The sequence below is a fragment of the Gobius niger genome (assembly GCF_951799975.1).
Source record: "Gobius niger genome assembly, chromosome: 8".
Lineage (NCBI taxonomy): Eukaryota > Metazoa > Chordata > Actinopteri > Gobiiformes > Gobiidae > Gobius > Gobius niger.
This window is the reverse complement of record NC_136859.1, coordinates 11,338,932-11,350,607: the sequence shown is the minus strand read 5'-3', so window position 1 is coordinate 11,350,607 and position 11,676 is coordinate 11,338,932. Positions and strand designations below refer to the sequence as shown.

At 42.9% G+C, this 11,676-nt stretch overlaps 1 protein-coding gene across 1 annotated transcript in view; it reads left to right on the top strand.

Moving 5' to 3' along the window:
• The first annotated feature begins 2,981 nt into the window (after nt 1–2,981).
• The window catches only part of LOC306967192 (chloride channel protein 1-like), a 43,743-nt gene continuing 35,048 nt past the window's right edge, over nt 2,982–11,676 (top strand). Inside the window, exon 1 of the mRNA XM_079562111.1 lies at nt 2,982–3,047. Within this exon, the coding sequence (XP_079418237.1) occupies nt 2,997–3,047 (51 nt within the window). The 5' untranslated portion in view covers nt 2,982–2,996. The remainder of the gene's footprint in view (nt 3,048–11,676) is intronic.

The following is an 11,676-nucleotide window of genomic DNA, read 5'->3' as shown; positions in this document are numbered from 1 at the left end:
GTTTTTGATATCTCCCATGAAAAAAATTGTAAGAGAAGAGAGAAAGTTACAGTGTCGAGCCAGCAACCCCTTTTCTATTCCAGGATTAGTGTCAGGGACACTTCTCACAGAAATTATTTCTCCTACAAGTTTGGTGTAATCAGACTCTAAAGAAAGACACTGGCTGTCAGTCATGTAGGCACTTGGGAACTATAGGGTTAATCTGTTTGTATAGAATAGGAAAAGCATGTAGTCTTGGCTGGCCAGGCTATAAGAAAGTGGGTCCAAACAGTATTGTTTGTAAAACATCCTTTATAAGGATGTGAAGTCATGTGGCCATACATGGGTACATCTCATTAACTACTTCAGGTAAATTGTATTACAAATTTAACACCATGAGAAAAAAGTCTTTGTTGGCAAGTGCCCTTCAAAGGCATAAAATGAAATGTACTGCCAAATATTGTATACAATAAACAGCCTTGGTTTAAGTGTCTCCAATATTGATTTCTAATCCTTGTTTACAGATCTATTTCGAGAGCTGCTGCCCTTTATTAAACGCTGCCTGTTGCTGTGTTTGTGTGTTGTTGCTTGGCGTCTCAGCTTGTCCTCTGTTCACAGGTATAGTATAACAGTATAACCCGTCCATTCTGCTGCGCTCAGGCCTCTGCTACGTTGCCGCTAGGATGCATCTCACTGCACTGGCCGCCGCGCTGATAGTGTATGCTGTGTATCAGATAGGGCCCGAGCAGCTGTCCTCAGTCATTCTCCCCTGACACACACACACAGGCGCAGGCAGGCGATCGGAGCAATGTATTTGTCACTGACTGGCCTCTGATGTGCGCAGAGATTAAGCGGTTATGTGCTGGCGTGTGGACCACAAAGCGGGGAGGAGTTAAGGGGCTCTGAGCAGGTCTTTGTGGTTGACATAATAGTGGCCCGCCTCATCAGCATGTTAAATCAGAGGGGAGACTAAACTATCATATGCTTTAAGTCATATTTACCTCGAGTTGGGAAAAGTCTTTCATCAAATATCAAAATATAACATTTATTGTTCTGTATTATTAAAATACTTTTGGTATTTAATGTTTTATAACTTAGAGAATACATAACATTCCAGGTGCAACTAAACTGCAATAAAACACATCAATAAAAGTCTCCTAATGTTCATCAAGACAGAGCCAATGCTTTATCAAAACAAAGCACTTTGATAAGGACCCAAAGCTGCAACATCTTCATGGAGACGAGCTGGTGCCTCCATATTTTTTTACCAACAAAAACACCCATAATAATTTATGGTGATTATGTTTTATCCTAGTTCATGGAGAAATTATCTGCAGCTTGAATTTAATATATGCAGAGCTGGTTAGAGTGGCCAAAGTTTTTAGGGAAGTAACAGTAATTTTACTCAAGTAGATATGAAACCTGTTTTTCCTGTCTTACGTTTGGTCTCAATGCCTTCTCTTACGAACTTGTTTCAAACAAAGAGATGTGGGAAGTAAACCTTTACTCCAGTAGATGTAGGAAGTAGTGCCCCAAATTATTACACTAGTAAATATATAAGCATAAAAGTCTTTTTTTTATTTACGTTTTAGTGACCTTGAGTAATAGAAACAAAATGCCAAAATAAAAATATATTAAAAGAAATTATTTGAAAGAATAAAGTTCACGAAACACAAACTACATCTATGAAGCTTTTGCCACTTCCTGATTTACTCACAGTGGAACAACCAACTATGGTTACACTTTGTTTTGCACCACCGTGACACATTGTACCTAACCACATTTTGTACAGTGTAATCTGCTTTGTGTAGTGTAATAACTTGTACCTATGTAGTACATACACAATGGAATAATGTGTATTAGTACTTTGGAGGTACTTAATAATAAGACATAAGGGTTAGGGCCTAAGGTTAGGGTTAGAATCTTATGTCTTATTACGTCATGTATTTCCATAATACTAATTCCTATTATTCCAAGTTATTACACATTATTACATTACATTGTTCTAAATGTGGTAGGTACAATATATCTGGGGTAGTGTAAAACAAAGTGTTTACAACTACTCCAAGAAGTACAGGTACTCCAGTACAAGTCTCTGAATACGTATAGTGAAAGTAATTGATCCCTCATTTTTATTTGTGCACATGTGTTGACAGAAATGAGCGTACAGCTAAAATAAGTAGCTGTTCGCGATGGCATGCTTTGTAGCGTAAGCAATGTGAGTGCTGAAATGAATGGAATGAGTCTGAAGGTGAATGGAGCATGACAACCCGTTGGAGGTGAAGAACATCACCCGGTAGAACATCTTTTTGAGCGTGTGAGGAAACAGGTTCAGCAGACGAGTACCTCTATCCAGGGTTGTTTTTCTGCGCGGAGGAGGCTCATTTTGAAACCTGTCGGGGCTGACCACCGGGGCATGTGCGCTGTATGGGGATTGCCTTGCATCATTGGCTGATTAGGTGCGAGCTGTCATAGGGGTGTCATGTGCACCTTCCTGCTCACGTTGCATGGGGCAGCCCTATGGGGGGTGCCCTTCCACATCCAGAGTCCACACGAGCACAGCAGATACACAGTTTAAGGGCGGCTGGCAGGGGCAGGGTGGGCGCTGCTAGGGGCAACAGGTTGTGTGTGTGTGTGTGTGTGTGTGTGTTAGTTATTAGGTGTCTGCAGTTCTAATAAAGGAAACCATCGTGCCCTTCACTGCCTCATCAGACGGCTTTGCTCCGTGTTGTCCGTCTGTCCCGTTTGAGTCTGGCTGTACTGTCTTCGCACCTCTGGATCCTCGACAGGAGAGCATATTAACTTTGAAAATAAAAATCATCTGCCGGACATCTTTCTGTTCAGCCTCGTAGCGTCCTCGAGAATGGGTTACTGAGGTCGGCTTCTGCTCGGTGTGTGTTGATCCGACCCGGTGTAGAGCATGTGCCAGTAGGAGTTGGAGTGAGCGGTTCTCCTCACACCACTGGAAATGCTGGGGTGTCCGGCGAAGTTATTTCTGGATCAGTGACAGCGTGTCAATGGCTGCAGATGAGTCGCAAAGGAAGGCTCTGAGATACCAGCAGACCCTGGTAGGTCTTTCCCCGATCCTGCTTTACCTGTGTGTCTGCTGATATATCCCATGTGCTGTCTTCCTAATATAGGACCTCTTGCTTTTCAAATGTTCTTAGTCATCTACCACCTGCTGCCAAGGTGGTACACAGATTTTTTGAAGAGTCATCATTTTTATTAGTTTTATCTGTGGTGAAGACCAGTTTTAGCCCTGCTTTAGTCTTACTTTAGTCCTTCTTCAAAAAATAGAATAGATAAGATCATGGTTAGCCCAAAGCTGTTGTGATTTGTGCTTTTATGAAAGGAGAGGAAGGTAGATAAGAGGGAGTATATGTAAACTACACACAAAGACGGCAGGTTTGGGAATTAAACCTTCATGCTGCCTATAAGGTTTTACCACTACATCACTGTGCCACCCTGTTTTAGTCCTAGTTACTGCCTGGTTTAGTTTAGTTTAGCTCTGATTTGGTGTAGATGTGGTTTTGGTCTGATTGCTTTAGCTTTGGTTGGACGAACTTGCAGCCCCTGTGATATGTACGGCCTTCAGCTCTTGTTTTCTTCTCAACATTTATTCAATGCTAGCTTCTTTGTCTATTGCAATGTCCTTTATTCTCAACTTTAATTCGTTTTCATCCGGCCAATTGTCTGACCGGCCATTTGATATTTTCGGCACTATCTCAAAGGCCTTAATATGATAGACCCGTCCTGACTCCTGACTCAGCTTAGCCTCCACAATCCTCAATCGTTCTCATTATGTAGCATTTTCTTTCAGAAAAACCTAATAAAACAAAGGTCAAATTCAGCATTGGTTTCTTCATTTAAACTGTTGCCCTCATGACCTGCAGTGCAGTAAAGTAATTTCTGTTTTTTTGTAATGGTGAAGGATAAAAATACTTGTATACAGGGAACTTGAGCGCATTGGAGCAGGTTAGAGGCGCTAGTTGTGATGAAGTCATGTTACTGTATCTTTGGCTTCATCTGTTTAAATGATCAGCCGACATTGAATATTCAGTCCAGTAGCAGCCTGATATGGGCAGCGCGGTTGGCACTCTTGCTTCACAGCAAGAAGGTCCCGGGTTCGATTCCCACCTGGACGGGGCCTTTCTGTGTGGAGTTTGCATGTTCTCCCTGTGCCTGCTCCGGTTTCCCCGACCACTAAAAAAACATGCACAATATTCCAAGATGAATGATGTGTGTGTGTGAGTGAATGGTGCAGATGTGTGTCAGTCTCCCCTAAGGGAAAACTTACCACCACCCAGTATGGAGTGAATGTAAAATTCTCTCATGTAAAGTGCTTTGTAACCATGTCTGCGAAAGGCGCTATATAAATAAAGATCTTCTTCTTCTTCTTGATATCTAACACGCCGCATGAGCTGTAACTGTCAATAAGAGATGTGACGAGTTTAGGAAAATACCTAATTGAGAGTATTTAAGATAAGATTTTATATTCTATAACACTAATCCTTGCAGCATTTGTTGTTTATATGGCAATTTTGATTTGTGTGGACTTGCAGCCAATAATAATAATAATACCGAATTAGTCTTATATTGCGCTTTTCCAGATCACTCCAGTTGCTTTTCTGTGCATTACTAATTTACTCCATACTTGCATACTTGGTCGTGGTAAGTTAGTGGGGTAGGCTGCCTATCTGCGCCATCGGCCTCTCCGAACACAACCAACCACTCGCTCACAAACATTCATCCAAAGACTTTGACAAACATAACCCAACACCTCCACTCCACTGTAAGCCATTCCCGTTTCCAACAGAGAATGGACTGAAAGTGAATACTTTACCCTACTACTTTACCCTACTACCCTACATTAACATCAGATATGCATTTGCAAAAACGATATAAGAAGTAAAGAATAGGCCCGTGGAACAGCTCAATGGTGTGTCAAACCCTTGAGCATCAGAATACTTCTGAGTGGATGGTAACTTGAGTGTGGCATTTAAAAATCCCCATAGGTTTAACATTACACTATCTGGGAATTTGATGCAGTTACGATGACACAATCCCAATCTCTATCCATGGATCCAGAGTGATGAAATATGAGGACTGTGGCTATAAAGAATTCAAAACAACATACTATACCTACCTAAAGTCAAAGTGAAGCTGTTCATGGGTCCCCTTTTAGGCTGGAGGCAACATTTTTTAGGATATTCACTATTTTTTGAAAGAATAATCCAACAGAGAAAGTTGACAATGAAAGACTCCACTTTTTGATGAGTACTGTGAAAAAAAGGATTTCATCTTTGGTTCATTTGTGCTGACAGAGAAGACGCTGAATCCTGCTCCATTTTTTGTCAGTAATTAAGTAATCATACACAATTTCTATCCAAGAATTCTAGCCTGTCCTCAATGTTGAACTCTGTAAGCTTCCATTCCCAAGCCCCTGACCCAACACACAAAGCAACTTAAGACTGGATAAGTACCGTATGAAAATCAAAAATGTAATTAATCATGATGTTTGCTGGCTAAATCAGGCCTCCCTCAGGTGTAAAAGCTGTAATGGCCTGTGTTTGCATGTGTGTGGAAATAAGAGCCTCGGGGGATTTAAGGAGTTTATGTGTGGAGCTGTGAATAGATCCTGGTCGTATAATTTATTCACTGCTCAGTAACATTAGTGGGTATATATATATATGGTTTTATTAAGTGTATCAGTGCTGTGTGACATAAGTGGTTTGCTTTGATGCATGCAAGCTTCGGTTTAAGTAGTCCTTTCCTGGTATTTTGTATATTACCCAATAGTTTTGTATAATTTAGACTCCACTGAACTGGACTAGAAAAGAATAAAATAGAAAAATGTTACTGTCTACCATGTGTGATGATGGCAGAAGTTTGCCTTTGGCTAAGTCACACATTCACAAGTTCATTTGTCCCGGAAATATGATATAACACATAACAACAAATCTGGTGTCTACGTTTTCCGAGCTGATTTAAGACAATTTTGATGCAGTGTTTCCCAACCAGGGGTACGGGGACCTGGGGGGTACTCCAGGACCTAGCAGGGGGTGCTTGGAACTACTTCAGATTTCAAAAAGTGGGAAATTGAACATCATTTTCATAGGAAAATCTATATTTTGCAGTAAGATGTGCTGCTTTGGGAGAATTTTAGGTTTATTTTTACGACAACATAGTCCTTTTTCTTACAAATACCACTTTAAGTAATTACATTCTATATAAACTGCAACACCCTTGGGGTAGAGGGTACACGGACGACCACTGAAAAGCCCAAGGGGTGCGCAAGATATTAAAGGTTGGGAACCACTGTTTTGATGTACTGAATCCACATCACATTAGTTCAGGTCAATTTTTTACCGCTCGGACAAATTTTGCCGAAGGGTATTGTATTTATTATGTCTCCCGTCCTGGCGCCTGTCTGTCCATCACAATTAGGTGGTGACAGGGGGTTGATTGTAACATAATTTGCATTTGTGCATATATTTTGGAACACAAAATCTTATTTCAAATGAAAACTACTAAAATAATGGCAACCCCCAACATAAAAATGTATCAGATTTAGGGGAAAGTAGATTAAAAAAAAACTACTTAGCACAAAGCCTGACCTGATGCAGAAAAATGTATGTCATTTTCAGATTCTGCGTTGCAAAATTTTTCTTAAATCAGTTAAAAAATAAATCACACACCAAACACACCAAAGTATTTGTAACCCAGTGTATATCTAAGCAGATTCACCTCATCAAATGGAGCAGACTGAGCAACATTAGGGGTTGCAGCTTATTCAGCTCCCTGATGGCACATTTATTTTGGCACAGGGAAGTCTGTATCTCTGCCCTGATGGAAGGAGCTCAAAGTGGATGAATGGTTATCGTCATCTATGATCTTATGACTGAGGCGATGCATTGCTTCACTGTGATGCTGCGACTCTTTAGTCTGTGGTTGGCCTGTGATTTGACTGCCTTGTTTAACAACTCTGCCGAGTTCAGCTTTGGTTTTTGACAGTTAAGTGGCCAAACCAAGAGACTGTGTTAAATATTCCATTATTATTTATCACCGTTCTCCTCTCTTTAAAGGAACAGGACACCGTCTTTACATACTGAAATATGTTCTTACCTGAGATTAGACAAGTTGATAGACGTACCTGTCTGGTCTTTGTGTGTGTGCTCAGTCACGCACAACGACCAAAGATGTTGTTAGCATTTGGCCTCTCCCAGTATATTCCTATAGCTCCAAACGGGGGTGAAGTTAGAAGCGACCGAGCTCTTCCACGGGCACAAAGACCAAACAGGTACAGATCAACTCGTCTAAACTCAGGTAAGAACAATCTCAGTATGGAAAAAACGTGGCCTGTTTCTTTAAATTAGGGCTTACAGTATAAGCTTGGTCATTTCATTGGGACATGTTAAAGTGACCGTCATTCAAGTTCTCTGAAACAGGGTAAGAGAAAACAAACAGCTACAGAGGGCTAAACAATGGAAGAGAAAATAGGCGTTTTAATACTGGAGAACGGGTCAAATGCAGGGAATGAATTTCCTTTCGGGGATCAATAAAGTATACCTTAACCCTACTCCCATCTTTGACCTGCTAATGGCCAGATGGATGTTCACAGGGTTTGCAAACCTGTGTAAATTACTTCCAAGTCACACAGAAGCTCTTGACCTTTGACCTTAGCGTGAAGGAGCAGCCTTAGTGGGATCGCTCCTTTGACACTTCAGCAGTGCAGCCCGTCAGTGCCGTCGGCTTTGGCTCTTACTAATTTATTATCACTGGCCAACATTTAACTGTATATTTTTTAATTGCTGCATGTTGTCAATGTTACTGAGCCGAGATATGAACAGGCCAACAAATTTAAGGATATAGACGTTATTTATTATTGGATCAAAAGAGGGTTAATTCCCCGAGGCATTTCCTGCATCAACCGCTGAAGGGACCAATCATCAACAATCTGAATTTGTGAACACCATACACGGCAGGCAAACCCGCAAAACCAACACACTTCACCACAAGCTTTGGTTATTTCAAATAGCACCGCAATTAAATCCACACAGCAAACGATCAGACTGTCGAACATTCTACCGGAAGCGGCGATGAGTACTAGGTACGGGGAAGTGACCAAAAACATGTAAACAAAACATACAAAAATAAGAAAAAAGAAATAAAACGAGTTAGTCCGTCCTAACAACTCCAAGGCTAAAACAGGCCACCGAGCGAACGGACTAACTCAAAACTCAAAACAAAACAAACAAGGACAGCAGGAAACAATGATCACTGTGTGTCGTAGCCACCACACACACAGTCTGGCTCGACACCACCACACCACGGGTTAGCCGTCTAGCTTAAAAACTCCGTGTGGTCCAACAAAACCCACAACCACGCACGGCGTGGGCCCAGCAATCACTCTGGCCTCCCACGGAAACTGGCACCTCACGGGAAAACACGCCCTTCCTATTACATCCTTTGTGGTCTGTGAGGCAGCAGCGACCCCTTGAGGTACCACCATTACATCCCTCCCCAACAAGGAGCATCATCGACCCGATGATGTACAAATGTCCCCCAAACACATAAAATGCTATGCTGCTAGTCTAGTTTCCAGTACAGGTTGTGGCAGCCTATGGGGATTTGAGTGTTGTCCTGCAGTTTTCCTTGCTGATCTCCGCGGCTCAGCAACTAAGGGGGTGCCAGTTTCCTTAGTGGGATTTTGGCCTGAGAGAGGCTGGATGTCAGACAACACTTCATCCGCAACATTCGCACCATCACAGTTTAACTCTCGTCCTGACTGTGGGTTGACCAAGTCACCCACTTCATCATTCACATCACAGTTAGTTGGTGTGCATTCTGCACTGGGACAACTCGAGGCATCAGCCTCAGTCCTACTCTCAGGAACACTCCTTAACTCAGTCCTATGCAATCGACGGAGGGGGCCCTCCTGACCTACTGGAGCAACTGCATATACAACTCCTCTTGAGGGCGGGGGGCAAACTACCTGGTAAGGTGTGGGGTCCCAAAAATCCTGGATTTTATTCCTCCCTCTGACGGAATGGTTTCTTGTGTAAACCAAATCTCCCTCCTCAAAATCCGCAGCCATCCCTTGGTCATTTTCTCTCACTTCTCTCTCTGCTCTTTTCTTGTCAAGTTGCTTCTGTACAGTTTCGTACGCTACATTTAGAGATCTCTGATGTTCCTCCACCCACTCTTCCACGGTCAGGTCTGGCTCCGACTCATCTACTCCAACCAAAATATCTACCGGCAACCTTGGCTCCCTCCCAAACATTAAAAAGTAAGGGGACCTGCCGGTCGACTGATGCACTGTGGTGTTATATGCGTAAGTTACCTGAGATAAGTGTCTGGGCCACCTACGCTTTTGTTCTGGTGGAAGAGCCCTTAACAGGTCATGTAAAGTACGATTAAATCTTTCACACTGACCGTTTCCCTGAGGGTGGTAAGGCGTGGTGCGACTTTTGTCAATATTGTAGACCTTACAGAGTTGCTGAACCAGGCCACTTTCAAAATTGCGCCCTTGGTCAGAATGGATACGGCTCGGTGGGCCGAATAACTGAAACCAATGCTTAACCAAGACATCTGCGACTGTACTAGCACGCTGATCTTTGGTGGCCACAGTCTGCGTATATTTTGAAAAAACATCCGTCATAACAAGAACATTTTCTTTTCCATCTGTCGAGGGCTCCAACACTGTAAAATCTATAGCCAATATTTCGTGAGGTCGGGATGCTTTGACTGTGCCTGTATAGGTCTTAACTTTGGGCAGCAAGGCTTTAGAAAGCACACACCTCTCACAGTTCCTACACCAATTCTCAACATCACTGTACCTGTTGGGCCAGTAGTACCTGGAGCGAACCAATTGTAAAGTACGTTCTATGCCCTGATGACCATGCTCATCATGGAGGAAGCGGAGGACACGCTCCTGTAAACACTGAGGTAACACCAGCTGCTGGACCTCCCCTCCCCCATCAGGCCTATGAATGGACCGATAAAGTACAGACTCCCTCTTTCTGAGACGGGACCATTGACGAACCAGCTCTCTCGCACCCTTGGCAAGCTCTTGTCTCTCTTTAGCATTAGGCATCAGACCCACCTCCCAATACTTCAAAAGACTGCCAATAATAGGATCTTGGACTTGCAATGTAGATATGTCCGACAGTCCTGGTAACACACTTATCTCTGCCTGTATCCCGGAAAACCCCTCTTCCTCACTCAAAGAGTCCCCATCTGGGAAGTGTAGACGGGACAGTGCATCTGCGTTTGCATTTTGGGAACCCGGGCGGTACCTAATGGTCAAATCAAATGCTGCCAACTCAGAGACCCATCTCTGCTCTGTAGCGCCTAATTTTGCTGTTGCCAAATGGCTTAGAGGATTGTTGTCCGTGAAAACAGTACATTGATTCCCAAGTAGATATTCCCTGAACTTTTCCGTAACTGCCCATTTAAGACCTACAAGTTCAAGCTTCATAGAGCTGTAGTTATTCATATTGCGCTCTGTTGGCTTTAAACTCCGACTCGCAAAAGCAATGGGTCTCAACTTACCCCCATGCTCTTGTGATAGAACTGCACCCAGACCCCCATGGCTTGCGTCTACCTCCAAGACAAATGGCTTCTGGAAATCTGCATAAGCGAGAACAGGAGTTGTTATTAAGGCCATTTTGAGCTTGAGAAAACTTTCTTCACACTCAGGATCCCAAAACTCAACCAATGGCTTCCTTGGCGTTTTGCCCTTCCTTCCTGGTGGAAGAAGCTTTGCAACTAACCGATTCAAAGGGCCTGCCATTTTCGAGAATCCAGCAATAAATCGTCTGTAGTAAGAGGCAAAACCCAAGAATGATCGTAAGTCAGCCAAATTGTTGGGCTGTTTCCAGTCCTTCACTACTGCCACCTTTTCTGGATCTGTGGAAACCCCTTCTGCAGATACAACATGACCCAAATACTTGACTCGCTTTTGAAAAAAATTACATTTAGAGAACTTCACCTTTAAACCCTGAGTCTCTAGACGTGAAAAAATCTGCTCTAACCTTTCAAGATGCTGTTGCACAGAAGAAGAAAAAACTATTACATCGTCCAAGTACAACAGTACCGATTGGTAGCGGCAATCACCAAAAAGACGCTCCATGAGCCGCTGGAAAGTTCCTGGCGCGTTGCATAAACCAAAAGGCATACGATTGAACTCAAATAAGCCAAAGGGTGTACAGAATGCTGTCTTTGATTTATCCTTTTCTGCCATTTCCACTTGGCTATAGCCACTAGCTAAATCAAGGGTAGAAAACCACTGGGCTCCAGCCAAAGCATCCAACGACTCCTCTATTCTAGGAAGAGGGAAGGCATCTTTTCTCGTTTTTGCATTTAATAGTCTGTAATCAACGCACATGCGCAATGTACCATCCTTTTTTAGTACCAAGACTATTGGCGAAGAATATGGACTGCTGCTTTCACGAATTATTTGACTTTGCAACAATTGCTTAATATGATTGCGGGCCAATTCATACTGTGAAGGAGGGATTCTCCTATAAGCCTGACGCACCGGAGTGTCATCCAACAGTGGAATTTCATGGGTTATTAAATTTGTACACCCAACATCCAGATCACTTTTGGCAAACACTGTACTGTACTTTGTTAACAGGGCCCTTGCTTGTTGCCTCTCTTCCTCTCCCAAGTTTTCAAACTCTGGTACAGCCA